The 24,913-nt window shown below is 43.2% G+C and overlaps 3 protein-coding genes across 3 annotated transcripts; all 3 read left to right on the top strand.

Annotated features, from left to right (window-relative positions):
* Positions 1-6,768: 6,768 nt before the first annotated feature.
* On the top strand, positions 6,769-7,923 carry LOC127579429 (hydroxycarboxylic acid receptor 1-like). The gene has a single exon (XM_052032236.1). It carries the CDS (start codon positions 6,775-6,777, stop codon positions 7,783-7,785), a length of 1,011 nt encoding a protein of 336 aa, XP_051888196.1. The 5' UTR covers positions 6,769-6,774; the 3' UTR covers positions 7,786-7,923.
* A 7,409-nt stretch (positions 7,924-15,332) lies between these two features.
* Positions 15,333-16,636, top strand: LOC127579428 (hydroxycarboxylic acid receptor 1-like). The gene has a single exon (XM_052032235.1). It carries the CDS (start codon positions 15,476-15,478, stop codon positions 16,484-16,486), a length of 1,011 nt encoding a protein of 336 aa, XP_051888195.1. The 5' UTR covers positions 15,333-15,475; the 3' UTR covers positions 16,487-16,636.
* A 3,596-nt stretch (positions 16,637-20,232) lies between these two features.
* LOC127579490 (hydroxycarboxylic acid receptor 2-like) lies at positions 20,233-21,553 on the top strand. The gene has a single exon (XM_052032337.1). It carries the CDS (start codon positions 20,267-20,269, stop codon positions 21,284-21,286), a length of 1,020 nt encoding a protein of 339 aa, XP_051888297.1. The 5' UTR covers positions 20,233-20,266; the 3' UTR covers positions 21,287-21,553.
* The last annotated feature ends 3,360 nt before the right edge of the window (positions 21,554-24,913 follow it).

Here is a 24,913-nt window from a genome sequence, read left to right as displayed (position 1 = left end):
AAAATTAAACTCCAGTTTAACAGTCTTCTGTTCTTGTTTTTGACTCGGCTCAGAAACACCAATGGGTTATGATCTGTATACACAGTCAATGGTTTCTGAGCGGTGCAAACATATACACTGAAATGTTGCAAAGGCTAAAACAAGCGACAGTAATTCTTTCTCTATGGTGGAATAATTCTTTTGATGCTCATTAAATTTCTTTGAAAAGTAAGCTACAGGATGGTCAATATCATCAAGGTCACCCTTCTGCAACAACACAGCTCCTGCAGCTTCATCACTGGCATCTACTGCTAATGAAAATGACTTTTCAAAGTCAGGTGTTTTGAGCACAGGATGGTAGCATAAAATGGCTTTCAGCTTCTTAAATGCTTCTTGACAAGAATCTGTCCAAACAAACTTTACTCCCTTCTTCAGAAGATTAGTTAGGGGAAGAGCAATATCAGCAAAATTTTTACAAAATTTTCGATAATATCCAACCATTCCCAAAAATCTTCTAACAGTCCTCATACCTGTGGGAATAGGGAACTCAGATATTGCTTGAACTTTTGCCTGAACAGGAGCTTGCTTGCCTTGACCTACAACATAACCAAGATACATCACAGTGGCATGGCCAAATTCACTTTTAGCCAAGTTAACTGTAAGGTTAGCCTTGGAAAGTCTTTCAAACAACCTTTCTAACGCAGAGATGTGATCCTCCCATGTATCATTCCCAGTCACTAAGTCGTCAATGTAGGCATCTGTATGTTTTAACCCATGAATCACTGAATTAATCATTCTTTGAAATGTTGCCGGAGCATTTTTCATTCCAAATGGCAAAACATTGTATTCATACAATCCAGAAGGGGTTACAAAGGCTGAAATCTCCCTTCCTCTATCTGTTAATGGAACACACCCTTTTAATAAGTCAATCTTTGTAAGAAATTTTGCCTTTCCCACTCTGTCTATGCAATCATCCACCCTAGGAATAGGGTAAGCATCTGACTTTGTTACAGCATTCACTTTCCTGTAATCTGTGCAAAATCTAACAGTTCCATCAGGTTAGGTACAATAACACAGGGCGAACTCCAATTTGAAGTACAATGTCTAATAATATCATTTTCCAACATGTACTTTATTTCCTGATCAACAAGTTTACTTTTTTCCACATTCATTCGATATGGGTGTTGTTTGATTGGTTTTGCATCCCCAACATCAACATCATGGGTAATTATCGATGTTCTGTTTGGAACAGCTGGGAACAGATTTTTAAATTTTAAAATTAATTCTCTCATCTGTTGTTTTTGTGAAACTTGTAAATGGTCCAACTTCGTTTCAAGGTTCTCCAGGATATTTTGGTTTTTTAGTTTCGATGGAACAATATTTGGTCTAAATTGGCCTTCCTCAACATCAACATCAGGCATTCTAGAAACAACCTTTACATCATCCACCAAGGCCACAACTGAATCCCTCTCATAATAAGGTTTTAGCATGTTTACATGACAGAGTTGTGTTTTCTTGCGTCTATCTGGTGTTTTGATTATATATGTTAGATCAGTCACTCGAGATTCAATAACATAGGGTCCAGAAAAACGAGATTGCAAGGGATTATTTTGGCTAGGGAAAAATACCAACACCTTTGCCCACTGCGAATGTCCTAGGCCGAGCACGTTTATCAAAATATGTCTTCATTCTTATCTGGCTGGTTTTCAAATTCTCTCTCGCTAGCTGGCAGACTCTCTCCAACCGAGTTTTAAATTTTTGGACATAGTCCAACAGACTCAAGTGCACTTCCTCATTAACCCATTGCTCTCTTACAACTCCAAAGGTCCTCTCACCCTATGTCCAAATACAAGCTCAAACGGACCTAAATCCTATTGACTCCTGGATTGATTCTCTAACGGCAAACAAAAGTAAATGGATACCTTCGTCCAATCCTTGGTGTTTTCAAAGCAATAAGTCTTCAGCATATTTTTGAGAGTAGAATGAAATCTCTCCAGAGCTCCTTGAGATTCTGGGTGATATGCAGATGATACAATCTGCTTTGCTCCCAGCCTCATAGACTATTTGTTGAAAAATTTTTGACATAAATTACTACCTTGATCAGATTGGATTTCTTTTGGCAAACCAAACAAGGTAAAAAATTTTACAAGAGCCTTTGACACTGTCTTGGCCTTAATATTTCTAAGGGTATTGCCTCTGGAAATCTAGAAGTGGCACACATGATGGTTAACAAATACTGATTTCCAGTCTTAGACTTTGGTAATGGACCAGCACAGTCCACAATCACCTTCGAAAAGGGCTCCCCAAAAGCAGGAATTGGCTTCAAAGGAGCCACCAGGGGGTTTTGATTTGGTTTACCTACCATCTGACATGTGTGGCAGGTTCGACAAAACATCACCACATCTTTTCTCAAACCAGGCCAATAGAATTGTTTCAAGATCTTCCCTACAGTTTATTCACACCAAAATGACCACCCAAAGGCATACTATGGGCCAGGTTTAAAATCTCATCCCTATAAACTTTTGGAACAACAACCTGATGAATAACTTCCCATTCCTCATTAACAGGAACATGAGGAGGTCTCCATTTCCTCATTAACACACCATTTTTGACATAATATCCCATTGGCACTTTTCAATCTCCTCACATGAGAGTGCTTTTCTTTCAATTCTGTCAATTCAGGGTCCTTTGTCTGTTCCACCATAAAATCCTTCCTCGACAAAGACAATCTTTAAATTCAGGCTCACTATAAGGATGTTGATCCTCCAGTGAAGACAGAAAAGTCTCAGATAAGGCATCATAATTTTCTTCCTGTTTAGGACTGTCACAAGGAACCACATCAGACTGCATCGGACTGTCTGTCTTGGCTAATTCTCTAGCTCTAGCTCGAGGTCACCGCACATGATGGGTAAACATCTGGATCATTCTCAGACTCATCAATCCTTGGTTTGGTTGTTAACCGTACCACAGGAACAATTTCTCCATCTGCAAGGTCATTTCCCAATAACAAAGAAACTCCTTCCACTGGCAAACTAGGTCTTATCCCTATCTCGACTGGTCCTTCTATGAACTTTGACTTTAAAATCACCCTGTGAAAAGGGACAGACATGGTGTCACCTGTAACGCCTCATACTAGATTTACTTCACCAGTGTCACTTTCTTCTCCAAAATTTAAAACACTGTCCAGCAAGAGAGATTGACAAGCCCCAGTATCTCTAAGAATTTTCACTGGCACCTGGGGTGACTCATCATTCAGTGAAACAAAACCCTCTGATACATAAGAACGGAATTCCTTTCTCACCTCCTCCAACTTTTCTGCTTACACCTCTTGCAAGGACTGATCTTTAACAGCATCCCCTAAACCTTTTGATTTTAATTGCCTGAAAGCAAGCATTGGGCACAGCTTCCTTCTTTTCTTCAAAGGGCACAATTAGATATCACATGGCCAGGTTTTCCTACAGTAATAACAAGTACGCTCAACAGGTTTCTCCAGCCCTGGCTTCTTTTCATCTTTTCCTTTTTGATTACCTCCCAATTTAATCTCCGGTTTACCTGGATTGTCTTTGTAACTCTTTTGAAAGGTTTAGGTTGTCCCCATTTGGATTTATGGGTTAAAGCATAATCATCTGCCAACCTAGCAGTTCTTGTAAAGTTTCCACTGCCTTTTCATTTAAATATGTTGTTAATTCGGCTGGAACACATCTTTTAAAGTCTTCCACTAGTATCAATTCTGTCAATTTATCATAATCCCCATCTACATTTTTAGCCAGGCACCATCGTTCAAAACATATTCTCTTTCCATTGGCAAATTCCATATAAGTCTGATCTGCAGATTTCCTCAAATCTCTGAATTTTTGTCTATAAGCCTCAGGGACCAATTCATAGGCCTTCAATATAGCTTGTTTTACCTTGGTATAATCAGCTGCATCCTCAGCAGACAAAGCCGAATAAGCTTTTTGAGCTTTACCTTTAATCACACTCTGTAACATAAGAGCCCATCCTTTCCTTGGCCAGTTTGAACTCACAGCAACCTTTCAAAATGTTGGAAATACTGATCAACCTGATCTTCTTCAAACGGAGGGACTAATCGAACCTCCCTGCTGCTGAAAAAACCATCATCAGAATCAGATTCCGAACTCCTACGCTTCATTGTAACTCATGCTGCCTCTGTTTTTCCTTCTCCTCTGCCTCAAACTTTAACCGAATTAGTTCCCATTCCCGTTCAACCTCTAACTTCATCTGAGTTAGCTTTTGTTCGGCCTCTAATTTATTTTGTTCTCGTTCAGCCTCTATCTTTAACTGGGTTTGCTCTCGTTCAGCGTCTAATTTCCTTTGTTCTCATTCAGCCTCTATCTTTAACTGGGTTTGTTCTCGTTCAGCCTCTATCTTTAACTGGGTTTGCTCTCGTTCAGCCTCTATCTTTGCCAGCTGCACCTGTGCCTCAGAAATTGCTATTTCACTGCCAGGAACTGTTTTAACACTTCCTTCTCAAACACCTTCTTTTCCACATAATGGCCAGCTATCAGTCTCTGAATATCTGCCTTTCTCATAGACTGCTTTACTTCTGTAAGGTTTAACCTTGTAGCAATCTTTATCAGATCATCCTTTTTCGCCACCTCCAATCCCTTTTGGGTTGGTGACTCCAAAAATGCCTTAATATCCATTGCTGCTGGTTTCCACACACACAAGCCAATTAAAAAGAATTTATCAGACCTCCCTCAAAAATCTTTGTATTGAATCCTGAACAAATCTTGTCAATCTGGGGAACGATCCCAGACGACAGTCGTTAATCTTTGGATTGGATCCCGGACGAACCCCCAATTTTGTCACGAACCAGCAACAAAAGAAACACACTGAGCATGATTTAGTATTAAAAACTATTTTATTAATCACTACTTATGATAATACGTAAAATAAAAGTAAAAATGTTAGTATGTTAGAATTCAAGAATGTTAAACCTTGAACGTTAACCCCAAAAACTAAACTCTTCGTGTATGTGTGTGTGACAAAGTCCAAAACTCCCAGTTCCGGAATGGTTCTTAAGTTCAGTTCCGCAAGCCATAAGGTGAAACATGAGCAAGGGCTTCTTCAACAACCACCGTTGTCTGAAGATAAGATGTAGATGTAGAAAAACATAGAGAGAGTACATACGAAATCCAAATGTTCCATGATGGAACCAAACGACACTCCAGTGTTTAACTCGGTAGTGACTTCCTCACCCCGAAAAGCATCCGAACCGTGGTCGTCCACACACAAATACCTGTTTCCTTCTACAGGTCAGCAACAAAGTGAACTCCACCGGATTACTTCCGACTTCCATACATGGATTTCAGTGGCAAACACAGTTATTGTTTCTCATCCATCGATAGAGAAAACAAGCAGGCTGGTGTCTCTCTCCCTTCTCTCTCTCTCTCTTCTTCTTCTGACTTCTTCAACAACGTCATTACGTCTTTTATCTTCTATTGACGTAAGCACGCCCCACACACACATACACACACTCTCTCTATCTTAAAGGGACTTTCACTGAGTCCGTAACACTAATGAATGATCTGTACAAGAATGTAAAGGTTTGCACTGTTTTGTAATTGTATATAGTTTGTCTTTTATTATGAATAAAGTTTATTTTGTATATAAAAAAATTCCTGCCCTGACTAGCACGTGGCACCTGGAGTAATCCAGAAATGAGTAGCTTTGAGGCCCTGCTCTTCAGTCTCTTTCCCAACTCCCAATACTCACTGCACAGGACCACTTCCCCCTTCCTAACTAGGTCGTTGGTGCAATGTGCACTACAACCTCTGGCTGCTCGCTCTCCCCCTTGAGAATGTTCTGCAGACCGCTCTGAAATATCCTTGATCTTGCACCTGGGGTGGGGGGCGGGGCAACACACCATCCTGGTGTCTCTTTGCGGCCATAGAACTTCCTGCCTGTCCCCTTAACTATTGAATCTCCTATCACTATTGCTCTGCCTGGCAGTTTGTGATGGCTCTACATAGAAATCAGGGGAATGTGTAGCTGGGACCAAGATGCTTTGCAAATCGTAGTTCATTCAATGGCTGTGCAGTTACTGTGCATAAGGATCTGTGCTCTGTGACATTCATCCAACATGTTTATGTTATCATTTTGCAGCTGTCCCGTTCCTCAGCTTGCAGCTCAATCAGCAGTCGAGATAGCGGACATCAACTTGTTTCCATTCCTACCCACTGTCGGGTATCTGTAAGTGACAACAGATTTTTGCCACTATGTTCCAAACCACTCTCCAGCAGAAAAAGTACAGGAGTTCTAAATGTTGTTCAGTACAGTACCTGCAGAGACCTCAGATGCCAGGGAATGCCTGATGATCACTGAAGCACATCCAGCTCAAATACATTTCACGTTTGTTGTCATTGGGAGTTTGCATGGCTAAATTTAGCTATGGTGTGTAACAAAATTTGAACACAAGCGATATTTACACTCACATTGCAACACAATCTTTTAATGAAGAGTAATGAATGTACTCAAGAGCAAATCAAACAATTATACAGTTTTATATTATGAATTACAAAGTCAGAATTTAAAGCCAAATATATATTTCACTGTGTATGGCGGAATTTGAATAATTATGCCGTAAGGGCTAATTTATGGCTTTCTAGGGACATTGTCACTTTGTTCATAACACAATTTCTTGGTACTCTGACTCTTTCACTCCACCTACATCTTATGATGCAATATGCTAAACTATATATAAGGTTGTTCATCTTTGAATGAGTTTACTCCTCTCTGAAGCATTGTGACTACGTTACTGTGGCAATTCCCACAATGGCCCAGAACTGTACCCTTCACGAAGGGATTTTTTCGAACTACAACCCACCAGTAATTATTATCTCAATCATCCTAGGATTTGCTGGAAATGCGATTGCTTTGTGGATATTTTGCTTTCGTATAAAATGCTGGAAACCAAACACTGTGTACTCACTGAATCTGGCGATTGCGGACTTGCTCTTAATCTGCAGTCTACCCTTTCGAACAGGTTACTATGTACGTGGGAAGAACTGGATTTATGGTGATGTTCCCTGTCGTCTGAACGTATTCTTGATTTCCTTAAACCGGGCTGGCAGCATCCTTTTCCTCATAGTTATAGCGATCGATCGCTATTTCAAGGTGGTCCATCCACTCCACAAAGTAAACAAGATATCTCCAAGGTGTGCGGTGAAGATAGCAGGTGGTGTGTGGGTTGTAGCGGTGGCTATTTCTTTTCACTTGTTGATAGAAGAGCATAACTTCAAGCAAGACGACGTGATATACTGTGAGCTTTTCAACAAAAAGGACCCTCTAACTCCGACAGCAATTTGGACTGACACTGTTTTTATATTCTTTAAGTTTCTTTTACCAGTTTCGGTGATTCTGTTCTCTACCTCTTGCATCATCTGGAAGTTAAGGCAGATGGAAACTGGAATGAGGGGTAAATATAAACGAACTGTGAAGCTTGTGATCGCTGTGGCAGCAGTCTTTGTCATTTGCTTCTTGCCCACCAATATTGCTGTAGTCGCGGTTTTAGTCACAAAGCTAAGAAGTCCATGTGACTGCAAGTCATATAACACAGCAGTTAATATATTTTATAATACGTTGTTTGTAACATACCTGAACAGTGTGATCGATCCACTTATTTATTATTTTTCAAATTCGGCATTTAAAGATATTTTGGAGAAAGCTCTACTTCGTCTTAATTTAAGATCTCGTAGACCAGCCACAAATCAAAATATAGAACAAGAACAATCCAAAGCAGAACCATCTGTGGATCAACAACTGAGCTCTGTAACACATGTCTGATCACTCCCTGTCTGAGTGAAGTAGAAGCTCATTATCATTAATATTATGAAGGCAAGGATTGTGAATGAGTGTAAAACCATGGAATTATGCAAATGTTAAACTTTTTGTCACGGGGAGACTTGATCCTAATGAATATGTACTGATGTAGAAATAAACCGTCATTTCATGGTCAAGACCTGTAGTGATTATGATCAGTCATGATAAGTAAGACTACCTCTCATATATTCCATGGAAACACAGTATTTGCTCATGTGACTCCAGTCTCTATGCCTTGTTTGTAACCAATCTGTTCCAGTACAGCTGTCATCTACCTGGTTCCAGTGAAACATTCCCAGGTTAAGTCCTGTCCACAAGAATCTGCATTAGTCATATCTGACCAAATCCTGTCCTACCTGCTGACTCTCAATCAGCAGCAAACTGAAATGGGGAGTTGCTGGCAATGGTGGCAAGCTGCAGGTCCCCATAGCCTGACAGTACTGGAAGTAGATTACTGGATTCTAAAGTAAAAGCCTGGACTAGTGCTCCAGGGACAGCAGGTCAAATGCCAGTAGCAGATCTGGGGAATTTATTTTCAGTAAATAAAATGAACAGCTGAAGGGAAAAACAATTATCAGTGATCTTAACAATGAAACTACCAGATCATTGTAAAAATGTGTCCGGTTAGCTAGTGTGCTTTGGGGAAGGAATCCTGCTTACCTTGGGGCCAGTCAGGTATGGATCCATGACTGTTGACCCCTAGCAAGGTGATTGCTCTAGAGTCCCTCAGAAATGCCCTTGTGAGCACGCCATTACACCAGACAGCTACAACTCAACATGCCAGTATTGACATTGGTGACCACTACACATTCCTTGTGGAAAACATCTTCATAACCAAGTCCATGCAGTTTCCAGATCTCCCAATAATATTGTGATTACTTGTTGAAAAGGTCCACATGCCTGACATCAAAATACTTCTGAAGTGTCATTTGTCCCAATTTTTTATATGCACACGTACCAGTGTGTGTGCAGACATGTATATACACAGGCATACATGCACATGCATACAGTCTTGCAAAAACACACACTGTTGCTTTCACTTATAGCCAATAAATACACACACACAAACATGCACACAGTCTGTGAGAAAATTCGCAACAGAAGAATGTGTCTAATGTTTCTGTGTGTGTGTGTGTGTGTGTGTATGTGTGTGTGTGTGTATGTGTGTGTGTGTGTGTGTGTGTGGGTGTGTGTGTGTGGGGGTGTGTACGCACACACGTTTGTGTGTGAGTGCATGTGCGTAACCATGCATGTATATTTATAATGGAGTATACAGCGGGAGATGGCTCAATGTTGTCTGAACTCCCACATTACAAGCCCTACAATGATTGGTTAAGTGGAGTGTTATGAGGGAAACGGTTGCCGTCTCCTCTCCCATCGCCATGGTAAGTCGTGGCCAGTGTTACGGACTCAGTGAAAGTCCCTTTAAGATAGAGAGTGTGTGTGTATGTGTGTGTGGGGCGTGCTTACGTCAATAGAAGATAAAGGACGTAATGACGTTGTTGAAGAAGTCAGAAGAAGAAGTAGAAGGAGAGAGAGAGAGAAGGGAGAGAGACACCAGCCTGCTTGTTTTCTCTATCGATGGATGAGAAACAATAACTGTGTTTGCTACTGAAATCCATGTATGGAAGTTGGAAGTAATCCGGTGGAGTTCACTTTGTTGCTGACCTGTAGAAAGAAACAGGTATTTGTGTGTGGACGACCACGATTCGGATGCTTTTCGGGGTGAGGAAGTCACTACCGAGTAAACACTGAAGTGTCGCTGGGGTTCCATCGTGGAACATTTGGATTTCATATTTACTCTCTCTATGTTTCTCTATGTCTACGTCTTATCTTCTGACAACGGTGGTTGTTGAAGAAGCCCTTGCTCATGTTTCACCTTATGACTCGCGGAACTGAACTTTAAGAATCATTCCGGAACTTGGAGTTTGGGACTTTGTCACACACACACACGAAGAGTTTAGTTTTGGGGTTAACGTTCGAGGTTTAACATTTTTGAATTCTAACATACTAACATTTTTACTTTTATTTTACATATTATCATAAGTAGTAATTAATAAAATAGTTTTTAACACTTCATCATGCTCAGTGTGTTTCTTTTGTTGCTGGTTCGTAACACCAGGCTGCAGGATGAAGGGCAGGAATCAGGGAAGGAAGGAGCGCCCATGTCACCCTTCCTCTCTCGCATGTGCCGCCACTGCTGCATCTTCTCCAATTCCACCCCTCTCTGTCGGTACCGGCTCCCGAGAACGGCCCCCATTGAGGTCTCAGAACGGTCATTGTTGGCGGTTCTTCAAAGGCCAGTAATGGCCAGGAGCATCCCCTCCGTAGTGACTGAGCATGTAGGTGCACACTCCAGTTCTTCCTTTTGAATCGCCATTCTCTGGCCTTGACCACTCACAAGGGGTCAATTAACCTTTTCAATGCTGCACTCCATTTGTCAAGTGGTGGAGTTGCCTTCTGCTGTTGTCCGCTCTCAGAGTGACTCAAGGTTATAAAACCCCCTGTGAACGTATAACGTTAGAGCATGACATAGGAAGTAGAAGCAGAAGTAGGCTATTCGGCCCCTCGTGCCTGCTCTGCTATTCAATGTTCGTCGCTGATCTTTTGCCTCAGGTTCACTTTTCTCTCTTCACACATACAATATTCCTTAATTCCACAAACCATAACATCTATCAATCCCCCTCTGGAATGGACTCAGTGACAGAGGACCACAACCTCTTTGGTAGAGAATTCCAAGTGTTCACTTCCCTCTTGGTGGTGAGGAAATTTCTTCTTATCTCTGTGGTGAGTGGTCAACCGTTTACTTTCAGTCAGTGGCCAATACTGGGTGGGAGCTCTCCCCATCCCATCCTCCAACTATGTTCAATCTATCTCTGCCAGGTGAGAAACAGCTTAGAAAGAAATCCCTGCAACGTCCCCAGCCTCTGTGCTCTGCCCCTTTGCGAGATACATTGTACCTTTGTGCCGAGCAGGATAACTTTAGTTTGATTTCAGGCCCCCTTGCTGTTACATGCGGCAAGTCAACCACACCGTTTGTGATGGCTCTACATAGAAATCGGGGGAACGTACTCAAAAGCAACTCAAACTATTGGACAATTTTATGTTATGAATTGCGGTTCTGATGATAAAACCAATACCTACATGTATGTGCACATCCACACCTGAATACAGGCACATACACACACATTTAGGGAGTGTTGTAGAACAGAGGGACAGGTACATATTTCCCTGAAGGTGTTGTGTCAGGTAGACAGGGCAGCGAAGAAGGCATTTTGCACTCTGGCCTTCATCAGTCAGAGCATTGAATAGAGGAGTTGGGATGTTAAAACATCGAACATAGAACAGTACGTCATATGAACAGGCCCTTTAGCCCACAATGTCGTGCCTAACCAATTAAACTAGTAATTAAATGCTTAACTAAATTAAGCCCTTCTGCCCACACAATGTCCATATCCCTCCATTCTCTGCGCATCCATGTACCTATCTAAGAGCCTCTTAAATGCCTCCATTGTATTTGCTCCACCACCAGCCCTGGCAGCACATTCCAGGCACCCAACACTCTCTGTGGAAAGATTTGCCTCACACATCACCTTTGAACTTACTCCCTCTCACCTTAATTGCATGCCCTCTAATATTACTCATTTCGATTCTGGGAAAAAGATAATGGCTGTTCAGTCTATCTAAGCCTCTTATCATCTTATAAACTTCTATCAGGTCACCCCTCAGCCTCCTCCGCTCCAAAGAAAACAACCCAAGTTTGTCCAACCTATCCTCATAGCACGTGCCCTCTAATCCAAGCAGCATCCTGATGAACCTCTTCTGCACCCTCTCCAAAGTCTCCACATCATTCCTATAATAGGGTGACAAGAATTGAATGCAGTACTCCAGATGTGGCCTAACTAGAGTTTTATAAGGCGGCAACATAACTTCCCGACTCTTGAACTCAGTGCATCTATTAATAAAGGCATACATGACATATGCATTCTTTGCAACCCGATCAACCTGTGCAGCCACTTTCAATGACCTATGGACTTGGACCCCAAGATCTCTCCGTACATCAATACTATTAAGGGTCTTGCCATTAACAGTGTACTCCCTCTTTATATTTGATCTCCCTAAATGCAATACCTCATAATTGTCCGGATTAAACTCCATCTGCCATTTCTCCACCCAGATCTGCAATGATTTATATCCCACTGTATCCTTCGTTAATCTTCTACACTATCCACAACATCACCAATCTTTATATCATCTGCGAATTTACTAACCCACCCATGTACATTTTCATCCAGGTCACTCATATATATATCACAACCAGCAGAGGTCTCAGGTCCCTGTGGAACACCACTAGTTCGGGACCTCCATCAACCACTACCCTCTGTCTTCTATGGGCAAGGATATTCTGAATCCAAACCGCCAAGTTATCATGTACCCCATGCATCTCAATCATCTGGATGAGCCTCCCATGAGGGATCTTGTCAAATGCCTTACTAAAATCCATGCAGGCAACATCCACAGCTCTACCTTCATCAATCACCTTCGTCACCTCCTCAAATTACTCAATCAAGTTGGTAAGGCACGACTTGCCCTGCACAAAGCCATGCTGACTGTCCCTAATTAGGCCATGGTTTTCCAAACACTCGTAAATCCTATCCCTAAGAATCTTCTCCAATAGTTTCCCTACCACTGACATGAGACTCACCGGTCTATAGTTTCCAGGATTATCCCTATTTCCTTTCTTGAATAATGGATGACATTAGCTACTCGCCAGTCCTCTGGGACCTCGTCTGTGGCTAGAGAGGGCATGAAGATCTTGGTCAGAGCCCCAGCAATCGCATCTCTTGCCTCTCTCAATGACCTGGGCTAGTCATCAGGTCCTGGGGACTTATCCACTTTAACGTTCTTTAAGAGATCCAACACAACCTCTTTCTTTATCTCAAAATGTTCTAGCATGTCAGTACGCTCCACACTGATCTCCCTCTCCTCCACATCCTACTCCTTGTTAAATACCGACTCAAAGTCCTCATTTAGGTCCTTGCCCACATCCTCTGCCTCCAAGCACACGGTCTCTCCTTTATTCTTGAGTGGTTCTGCCCACTCCCTAATTAGCCACTTGCTCTTGATGTATGTATAGAATGCCTTAGGATTCCCTTTAATCCTACCTGCCAAGGACCTTTCATGGTCCTTCCTGGCTCTCCCAATTCCTCTCTTGAGTTCTTTTCTGGCTTCTTTATAACCCTCAATGGCTCCATTTGAATTTGGCTTCCTAAACCTTACACACCCTTTCTTTTTCTTCTTGACTAAATTCCCCACCTCTCTTAACATCCAAGGTTCCCTTACCTTGCATCTTTGTCCTTCCTTCTTACTGGAACGTACCGGTCCTTTACTCTGTACTGTTGGTCTTTAAACACCCTCCACCTGTCAGATGTTTTGCCCAAAAACAGCTGTTCCTAATTAACTTTCCCTCGTTCCTGCCTAATACACTTGTAATTTGTCCTGCTCCAATTTAATACTCTCTTGCAAGGTCCATACTTAAGTTTATCTAAAGCCATCTTAAAACGTAAGGAGTTGTGGTCACTGTTCCCCAACCGTTCTCCCACTGAAAGATCGGTCATCCAACACCAGGTCCAGTACGGCCCTTCCTCTCGTTGGACTATCTACAAACTATTTTAAGAAACCTTCCTGGATGTAGCTAACAAATTCTGCCCCATCTAAACCTCTTGCACTAAGGCGGTCCCAGTCTATACTGGGGAAATTGAAGTCACCCGTGATAACAATCCTGTTGGTTTTACACCTTTCCCTAAACTACCTGCATGTCTGTTCCTCAACATCCTGCTGGCTATTGGGTGTCTGTAGTATAATCCTGTCACAGTGAGTGCACCTTTCTTATTTTTGAGTTCTGTCCATATAGACACAGCGGATGAGCCCTCCATTATGTGCCCTCTGAGTCCAGCTGTGATATTGTCTCTGAGTAATAGCAAAACTTCCCTCCCACCCCGTTTTACCTCCTTCTCTATCTTTTCTAAAACATCCAAACCCTGGAACATTAATTATCCAGGCCCGGCCCTCTCTCAAGCAAGTCTCTGTAATGGCCACGACATCAGAGTTCCATGTACTGATCCATGCTCTAAGTTCAACACCCTTACCCTGAATACTCCTAACATTAAAGTAAATACACTTCAACCTGTCCATCCCATCGTGTCTATTAACTTGCTGCTGCCTGTTCTTCCCTACAGGTTTACTGGTCATGACATCTACCTTCCTCTCAATCCCTCCACTTACTGATCTGGTGCTCTGGTTCCCATCCCCCTGCCAAACTAATTGAAACCATCCCAAGTAGCACTATCAAACCTCCCGGCCAGGATATTGGTTCCCCTCCTGTTAGTGCGCTTACGACCCTCTTGTAGAGGTCGCCCCTGCCCCAGAAGAGGTTCCACTGATCCAAGAACATGAAACCTGCCCCCTGAACCAGTTCCTCAGCCACTGATTCATCTGCTCTATCTTTCTATTCCTGCCCTGACTAGCACGTGAGTAATCCAGAAATGAGTACCTTTCAGGCCCTGCTCTTCACCCTCTTTCCTAACTTCCTATACTCGCTGCACAGGACCTCTTCCCCCTTCCTACCTAGGTCGTTGGTGCAATGTGCACCACAACCTCTGGCTGCTCGCTCTCCCCCTTGAGATTGTTCTGCAGCCGCTCTGAAAGATCCTTGATCGTGGCACCTGCGGGTGTCTCTTTTGAGGCCATAGAACACCCTGCCTGTCCCCTTAACTATTGAATCTCCTATCACTATTGCTCTGCCTAGCAGTTTGTGATGGCTCTACATAGAAATCAGGGGAATGTGTAGCTGGGACCAAGATGCTGTGCAACACATAGTTCATTCAGTGGCTGTGCAGTTACTGTGCATAAGGATCCGTGCTCTGTGACATTCATCTAATATGCTTATGTTATCATTTTGCAGCTGTCCCGTTCCTCAGCTTGCAGCTCAATCAGCAGTCGAGATAGCGGACATCAACTTGTTTCCATTCCTACCCACTATCGGGTATCTGTAAGTGACAACAGATTTTTGCCACTATGTTTAAACCATTCTCCAGCAGAAAAAGTACTGGAGTTCTAAACGTTGTTCAGTACAGTAACTGCAGAGACCTCAGATGCCAGGGAATGCCTGATGATCACTGAAGCACACCATCTCAAGCACATTTCATGTTTGTTGTCATTGGGAGTTTGGATGGCTAAATTTTAAAAAATGGTATGCAAGAAAATGGAACACAAGAGATATTTGCACTCACATTGCAACACAATCTTTTAATGAAGAGTGATGAATGTACTCAAGAGCAAATCAAACAATTATACAGTTTTATATTATGAATTATATTATTTTATATTATGAATTACAAAGTCATAATTTAAAGCCAAATATACATTTCACTGTATACGGCGGAATTTGAATAAATATGCTATAAGGGCTAACTTATGCCTTTCTAGGGACATTGTCACTTATTTTATAACACAACTTATTGGTGCTCTGACTCTTTCACTCCACCTATAAGTTATGATGCAATATGCTAAACTATATATAAGGTTGTTCATCTTTGAATGAGTTTACTCCTCTCTGAAGCATTGTGACTACGTTACTGTGGCAATTCCCACAATGGAGCCGCGCTGTCCTCTTGATGAAGGGATTATTTCGCCCTACAACCCACCAGTAATTATTATCTCAATCATCCTAGGATTTGCTGGAAATGCAATTGCTTTGTGGATATTCTGCTTTCGTATAAAATGCTGGAAACCAAACACTGTGTACTCACTGAATCTGGCGATTGCGGACTTGCTCTTAATCTGCAGTCTACCCTTTCGAACAGGTTACTTTGTACGTGGGAAGAACTGGATTTATGGTGATGTTCCCTGTCGTCTGAACATATTCTTGATTTCCTTAAACCGGGCTGGCAGCATCCTTTTCCTCATAGTTATAGCGATCGATCGCTATTTCAAGGTGGTCCATCCACTCCACAAAGTAAACAAGATATCTCCAAGGTGTGCGGTGAAGATAGCAGGTGGTGTGTGGGTTGTAGCGGTGGCTATTTCTTTTCACTTGTTGATAGAAGAGCATAACTTCAAGCAAGACGACGTGATGTACTGTGAGCTTTTCAACAAAAAGGACCCTCTAACTCCGACAGCAATTTGGACTGGCACTGTTTTTATATTCTTTAAGTTTCTTTTACCAGTTTCGGTGATTCTGTTCTCTACCTCTTGCATCATCTGGAAGTTAAGGCAGATGGAAACTGGAATGAGGGGTAAATATAAACGAACTGTGAAGCTTGTGATCGCTGTGGCAGCAGTCTTTGTCATTTGCTTCTTGCCCACCAACATTGCTGTAGTCGCGGTTTTAGTCACAAAGCTAAGAAGTCCATTTGACTGCAAGTCATATAACACAGCAGTTAATATATTTTATAATACGTTGTTTGTAACATACCTGAACAGTGTGATCGATCCACTTATTTATTATTTTTCAAATTTGGCATTTAAAGATATTTTGGAGAAAGCTCTACTTCATCTTAATTTAAGCTCTTGTAGACCAGCCACAAATCAAAATATAGAACAAGAACAATCCAAAGCAGAACCATCTGTGGATCAACAACTGAGCTCTGTAACACATGTCTGATCACTCCCTGTCTGAGTGAAGTAGATGCTCATTATCATTAATGTTATGAAGGCAAGGATTGTGAATGAGTGTAAAACCACGGAATTATGCAAATGTTAAACTTTTTGCCAAGGGGTGACTTGATCCTAATGAATATGTACTGATGTAGAAATAAACCGTCATTTCATGGTGGAGCGATTATGATCATTCATGATAAGTAAGACTTCCTCTCCTCTTATATTCCATGTTAACATAGTACTTGCTTATGTGACTCCAGTCCCTATGCCTCGTTTATAACCAATCTATTCCAGTACAGCTGTCATCTACCTGGTTCCAGTGAAACATTCCCAGGTTAAGTCCTGTCCACAAGAATCTGCATTAGTCATATCTGACCAAATCCTGTCCTACCTGCTGACTCTCAATCAGCAGCAAACTGAAATGGGGAGTTGCTGGCAATGGTGGCAAGCTGCAGGTCCCCATAGCCTGACAGTACTGGAAGTAGATTACTGGATTCTAAAGTAAAAGCCTGGACTAGTGCTCCAGGGACAGCAGGTCAAATGCCAGTAGCAGATCTGGGGAATTTATTTTCAGTAAATAAAATGAACAGCTGAAGGGAAAAACAATTATCAGTGATCTTAACAATGAAACTACCAGATCATTGTAAAAATGTGTCCGGTTAGCTAGTGTGCTTTGGGGAAGGAATCCTGCTTACCTTGGGGCCAGTCAGGTATGGATCCATGACTGTTGACCCCTAGCAATGTGATTGCTCTAGAGTCCCTCAGAAATGACCCTGGGAGCAGCTACAACCAAAAATGCCAGTATTGACATTGGTGACCACTACACATTCCTTGTGGAAAACAGCTTCAAAACCAAGTCCATGCAGTTTCCAGATCTCCCAATAATATTGTGAATATTTGGTTATATAGTCCACATGCCTGAGATCAAAATGCTTGTTAAGTGTCATTTGACCCAATTTTTTATATGCACACGTACCAGTGCATGTGCAGACATGTATTTACACAGGCATACATGCAGATGCACGTAGTCTTGCACACACACAGAGTGTTGCATTCACTCACGGCCAATAAATATACCACACAAACATGCACACAGTCTTTGGGAAAATTTGCAACAGAAGAGTGTGTCTAATGTTTCTGTGTGTGAGTGTGTGTGTGTCTGTGTGTGCGCGCACATGTGTTCTTGTGTGAGTGCATGTGCGTAACCATGCGTGTATGAATATGTTTACAATGGAGTATACAGCAGGAGATGGCTCAGCCCCACAATGATTGGTTAAGTGGAGTGCTACACGGGAAACAGTTGCCGTCTCCCCTCCGATCGCCATGGTATGTCGTTGCCAGGCTGCACGAGGAAAGGCAGGAATCAGGAAAGGAAGGAGTACCCTTGGCACCTTTCCTCTCTCCCACACGTAATGCTTTACAGCACCAGTGACCTGGGTTCAGATCCGGTTACTGTCTGTAAGAAGTTTGTATTTTCTCCCCCTGTCTGTGTGGTTTCCTTCGGGTTCTCTGGTTTCCTCCCACATTCCAAAGATGTATGGGTTAGGAAGTTGTGGGCATGATATGTTGACGCCGGAAGTTTGGTGACACTTGCTGGCTGCTCGCAGAACACTCTACACAGAAAGATAGATTTCACTCTGTGTTTCAATGTAGATGTGACTAATAAAAATATCTTATCTTACGTGCCACCAGTGCTGCATCTTCTCCATTGCCACCCCTCTCTGTCGGTACCGGCTCCAGAGAACAGCATGTTGTGAAACAGATTCGGGCTCTCAGAGGGTAAGGGCTCTGAACACAGTCTGGAGATGAATGATTTATTTACAAAAGACGAGCGTGGGGAAATGGTAACGGGGATAACACACACATATGCACAGTTTATAGCGAGCATGGGAAAATCGTAACAGGGCTAAATACACACACACACACACACACACACACACACAATGAAGTAGGTACAGACAATCAAGTAAATCAATACGATACCCGCCACCCCTTGACTCAGTGCAGGCACAGCTCTATGCTACCAGGGACCCTAACTAAAATGCTCCCAACCCTTTTAACAGTGCACACCTCACCAACGATTTCTCCAGCACCGTTCCATGGTCCTTGGCCTGGAGTGAAGCAGGGTGATCCCTCGGAGCAGACAAAGAGAGAGAGCTGAGCACATGTGGCACTCTTTATAGTGCTGGAGGGCTGGGGGGTGGGGGGGGGGGTCCAGCCCAGGTAATTTACAAAGGCCAATGGCCCGGTGCCAGCAAGGACTAATTGATCACAAAGGCCAATGGCCCAAGGCCAAGTACAAAGGTGCTTAAAGGGACCAATGGTCAGGTGTGCGCTGATGGGTGGGGTGGAGCCAAACCTTGATTGGCAGTGGTGTGTCTTTCGACCAGGTAATGGGCAGTGCTGTCACGTGACAGCCACAACCCTCCACAATACACGGCCCCCATTGAAGTCTCAGAATACTCATTGATGACGGATCTGCAGGGGTGGCTGCTCCACCTGAGAGTCAGGTTATCCCCTGATAACAGCCGTCATACACCTGGGATTGGCAGTGTGAGGGGGTTTGGGGCTTTGCTTGTGCTGGAGAATTATCCCCTGGTTTTTGAGAGCATAGTTCTGGCTCCTGGATTTGACTGTATTACAGTGGAGTTGCTAAAGATTGGCACTATTGAAGGTAAAAGGTTCCTTTGATCCATCGTTATCATGGAAGTGGATTGTGAGATTTGGTAGAAATGTACAAGAGGCAGAGGTATCCAAGCTTTGCCACAGTTGCACATGAGATTGATCCATTGATGGCTATCAGCAGCGAGGGGAGGACAGGTCCTGTGTCTGGTAACATTGAGCAGCAGAGAGATAGAAGCCCATGTGTGAAATCACTGGATTATCATTATCTGGGGCCTATCTGGCAACACTGAATTTGGTGTGGTATAATGGGTTCCCAGAAGAGACAACTTCTCCGGTACAAAAATACAGATATGTTAAGTCTTTCACTCATCTAGAACTGCCAGAATTGCAATGGCTGCAATATTATACACATTTTTTGTGTCTGTTTTGAATATAAAAGGAAAAGTTTAGAGGGATATGGGCCAACCGCAGGCAAATGGGACTAGCTTAGGTGGGCGCCTTGGTCAGCACAGGCAAGTTGGGCTGAAGGGCCTGTTTCTGTGCTGTTTTACTCTGTAACCCCATAACAGCAAATGCAAAACTTGCAGATAAATGACCATTTGCAAAATTGCAATTTTTCAAGTCTCTTTACACATTTAACCTTTGATCAGCAGACCTTTGCTGTAGGAGGAAATCCACCTCTAGGTCATAGTGGTATCTCTTTACACTAAGTAAAGAGTTGGGAACAACAGTTGTGGGTTAGAATAAATTGAATTTTATTTTGCTTATCCCATTAATGGAACAATACAGACTGAGAAACTCTAATCCAGCAGAATTAATATTTAGCTCCGAATATCTGATAAGGTTTAATACGTTTTGATAAGGCTATAGTAAGAATGTGAATGCTCTCATTACTATTACAAAATAATTTCCATTCATTAAAATTGATCCCAAAAAGAATGTTGTGTGTGGATCAGTCCTTTATTCATTGAGAATCCATATTCAATCTTACAGTATTTTTGGATTTTTTCCGGCAAGTTTATAAATACTGCACTTCTCCTGTTAAGCCTCCACCCATGAGATGTGATGTAATATAGAGAAAATATATAAGTTTGTTCGCTTTTCAGTGAAGTAACACATCTCAAATCAATGTGACTGAGATTACTGCAATACTTTTAGCATGGAGAACCTGACCCGGCGTTGTACTCCCAATGAAGATTCAAGTTCGGCATACAACTCGCCAGTAATCATTATAACATGCATCCTAGGATTCATTGGAAATGCAATTGCTTTGTGGATCTACTGTTTTCATGTAAAGAGCTGGAAACCGAATACAGTGTATTCATTGAACCTGGCAATTGCGGACACTCTTTTAATCTGCTGTCTTCCATTCCGAGCCGGTTACTACATACGCGATAAGGATTGGATTTTTGGTGATGTCCTTTGTCGCCTGAACATATTTATGATTTCCTTAAACCGGGTCGGCAGCATCATCTTCCTTATGGTTATAGCGATTGATCGCTATTTTAAGGTGGTTCATCCTCTCCACAAGGCAAACAAGGCAACTGCAAGGTGTGCGGTGAAGATAGCAATCGGTCTTTGGATTGTGGCGATGGCCATTTGTTCGCATTTGTTAATAGAAAAACATGACTTCAAGCAACGGAATGTCACGTTCTGTGAGCCTTTCAACATAAACTACCCCCTGAATCCAACAGCAATTTGGACTGATGCTGTTTTTATAGTCTTTAAGTTTGTTTTACCGGTTTCAGTGATTCTGTTCTCTACCTCTTGCATCATCTGGAAGTTAAGGCAAATGGAAAGTGATGCGAGGGGTAAATATAAGCGAGCAATGAAGCTTGTGATTGCGGTGTCAGCAGTTTTTATATTTTGCTTCCTGCCTACAAATGTTGCTGTAGTTGCGGTTCTAATTACAAAGCTAAGAAGCGAAATAGACTGCAAGTCATATGTCTTAGCAGTTAATATATTTTATAATACATTATTTATGACATATCTCAACAGTGTGGTTGATCCAGTTATTTACTACTTTTCAAGTTCAGCATTTAAAGGTGCTTTGAGGAAAGCTCTTGGCCCCCTTAATGTAAGCTTGTCCAAATCAACAACAGATCAAGAAATGGAACCGCGGGAATCCAGAGCAGAACCATCTACGGATCGACATCTGAGCTCTGCAGTACTCCTCTGATCTCCTGCTGTCTGAGTCTGCTCTGTAATCTAGATTCTCATTGTGTAATTAAACGAGAAGCTGTGAATAAATGCAAAACCATGGAATCATGTAAATTTTAAGCTTTTGTCAAGAGGTGGATTGATTCTCATATTCTGAAATAAACTATGATTTACATTTTCAATCCTTGACGTTGCAGAGTATCTCTTGAAATTCTTTTAAGGGATCATTTCTGCAGGATTTAGAAATTACACAGACATGATGTTTGAAGTTCCTCCTTGCCAACTACGCTTCTTTCATTTAATCACAATATATTCCTCATACAGTTCTTGAAAATTATATAAGTTTGTTCGTTTTTCAGTTAAGAAACACATCTCAAATCAATGTGACTGAGAGAAATACCCATTCTCTCGCCAAACTGCTCTGTTCCAACTGGCATCTAATTAGTTCAGTGGAGCTTTGCTCAGGTAAGTTCTGACAACAAGAAACAGGACAATGCTGGTCTAGCCAAGTATGCTCTGTCAGTTAGCAGCAAAGTGTTGGGTATGTCAAGCAGCACTTATTAATAGCACGACTGTATAGTGCTCATAGCCCCATTTACATTCCTCTGACTCCAGCCAGTCTCTGGCCCATGACCCTCAAGGCACGCAGCACCTTGGGAGCGCACAGAGGCCCTGTGGAAGGAGTGCACCACTTCACAAACTAACCACTCAGTCACCCTGACTGTGGAAAAGTCTGTGGTTTGTACATTGGCCTCGGTAGCCACCTCAGAACCCACAAGGCCAGAGTCATTCTCAATCCCAAGTGACTGCCTAATGTATCAGTAATGTAAAAGCCTGAACTAGTGAAGCAGAGAGCCAAAATCAAGTTTCAGCAGTGCAGCCGGGGAATTTAAAATGAGGAAATATTGCTGTCATTTCTCCTTTTGCTTCTAAAACTGTATTTTACTGAAGTAGACTTAGCATTTGGACATGGTTTAGAGATTGCAATGAGTCAACTCAAACCTATTCCTAGCTGCTTTGATCACGGGACACATGAGATGCTGTAACAACCCTCCAACCCTCCTCTATTCCATCTTGTGTTTGACCACCTTTGTGCTCTCTATAAGTTTTTTTTAACAAAATAAACTTTATTTATAATAAAAGAAACTATATACAATAATAAAACAGTTCAAAACCTTACATTCGTGTACAGTTCCATTCTTAGTGTTACATTTTATATATAAAAAACACAGCACCGATGCCACTCGTGTGGCTCCCTGGGGTGATACCCCAATCCTGTATTTACAATAATTGAGGGGCTTTCTAGCCTGAACCACCCCTCCCTCTCCTGTGGCAGAAGAACCCTAAACTGTAGTTCTTCCCCACCAAGCCCTTGCGTTGGCTGCGCCCAGCTTCAGTGTGTCCCTCAGCACGTATTCCTGCAGCCTGGAATGTGCCAGTCGGCAGCATTCCCCTACGGACATCTCGCAGTGCTGGGAGACCAACAAGTTTCGGGCAGACCAAAGGGCGTCTTTCACCGAGCTGATGATCTTTCAGCAGTAGTTGATGTGCGTCTCTGTGTGTGTCCCCGGGAACAGCCCATAGATCAGGGAGTCCTCTGTTACGCAGCTGCTGGGGATGAACCGTGACAAGGACCCCTGCATCTTTCGCCACACCCTCCTCGCAAACCTGCAGCCTGCAAAGAGATGGGTGACCATCTCATCCCCAGCGCAGTCCTCCTGGGGGCAGCACGTGCTGGGAGTGAGGGTCCAACCATACAGGAGGGATCTGACTGGGAGGGCCCCTCTTACTGCCAGCCAGGCGAGGTCTTGGTGCTTGTTGGTGAGTTCTGGCGATGAGGCATTCTGCCAGATGGTCTGGACAGTCTGCTCAGGGAACCACCCCACAGTATCCATTGAGTCCTTCTCCTGCAGTGTCTGCAGGATGTTCCGTGCTGACCACTGCCTGATGGATTTATGGTCAAAGGTGTTGGTTTGGAAGAACTTTTCCACGAAGGACAGGTAGCGTGGCAGCATCCAGCTGACCAGGGCATTGTGTGGCCACGGGGCCAGGCCCATCCTTCGCAACAGCCGGGACAGGTAGAATCTCAGCACGTAGTGACACTTGGTGCCCACGTACTTGGGTTTCAAGCATCGCCTGATGAGGCCACAGATGAAGGTGGTCATCAGGAGGAGGGCGACATTGGGGACACCTTTACCCCCATTGTCCAGGGACTTGTGCATGGTGACCCGTTGGACCCACTCCATCTTGGATCCCCAGATGAACTAGAAGACGGCACGGGTGACTTCCAAGCCGGAGGAGCAAGGAACAGGCCACACCTGCGCCAAGTACAGCAGCCCTGAGAGCACCTCACACCTGATGACCAAGTTCTTCCCAGTTACCGATAAGGAGTGCCATTCCCACAGTCCCAGTTTCTGCTTCACTTTCCCAATCCCAAGGAGCGGCACGGTAATGTTGCGGTTAGTGTGACGCTATTACAGTGCCAGCAATCGGGGTTTGATTCCCGTTGCTGTCTGTAAGGAGTTTGTACGTTCTCTCTGTGTCTGCGTGGGTTTCCTCCGGGTGCTCTGGTTTCCTCCCACATTCTAAAGACATATGGGTAGGTTAATATGGGGGTTTAAAATGGGCGGCATGGACTTCTTGGGCCAGAAGGGCCTGTTACCATGCTGTAAATAAAATTTAAAAAATTTAAATCCGCTCCCACTAATTTTTGTTGCACGCCCCAGCTCCTCTGAACCAGATCCCCAGCACCTTCAGATGATCAGGCCTGACGGTGAAGGAAACATTGGATCAGTCGGGCCAGTTGCCAAAGAGCATGGCCTCACTCTTCGCGCGGTTGACTCTGGCCCCTGATGCCAACTCAAACTGGTCGCAGATGCTGATCAATCTGCGAACTGACCTCGGGTCCAAGCAGAAGATGGCAACGTCGTCCATGTACAGGGAGGTTTTCACCTGGGTGACCTCACTGCCTGGCAACGTCACCCCTCTGATGCTCTCGTCCTTCCTGATGGATTCGGCAAAGGGTTCTATACAGCACACAGACAAGACAGGGGAGAGTTGGAGCCCCCATCCTGTTCTTACTCTTAGGTTCCCAGCTATTTGTGGGTCTCTTCCTTCATCTCCTTCCCTTCTCAATACACCACATCACAGTGTTGGTGTGGGTATTGCGTTTTTTGGACTGTGCGCAGAGCATTGCAACTTCCTTTGTTGCTCAATCCCCAACAAAAGTTCTGCTTAATAGACTCACAGATCCAGTGGGCAGTAGCAATCTCAAATGGCTTGCTTTTGCCTAAGGATTGGATCCTGGTTGAGAAGGGTTGGTCTGGGGTAGGGGGAGACCTGGGTCCATTGCTGAGAAGGTGGGGTGGTCTTTGGGATGCTGTTAATGGTGCAGGGTCTGACATTCTGGTAGAATAGCGTGGTGGTATTAGTGATCCAAGGTCAGGTTTTCGGTATTTTCCAGGGATCTGTTCCAAGTGATGCTCTTTGTCTAGAACTGGTGTAGAGACAAGAGTGCATGAAAAGCTTTATTGTTCCAGAAGTGACAAATGGTTCTTGCTCCTTGGGACAACGTGATTCTATTCCCAGGATTAACAATATCCCTTGCACGACCGACATGGAAACAGGTATCATTGCTGCAGTGCTA

This window comes from Pristis pectinata, chromosome 17, assembly GCF_009764475.1.
Source record: "Pristis pectinata isolate sPriPec2 chromosome 17, sPriPec2.1.pri, whole genome shotgun sequence".
Lineage (NCBI taxonomy): Eukaryota > Metazoa > Chordata > Chondrichthyes > Rhinopristiformes > Pristidae > Pristis > Pristis pectinata.
Note: the sequence above shows the minus strand (reverse complement) of the source record. Positions and strands in the feature narration are given on the sequence as shown.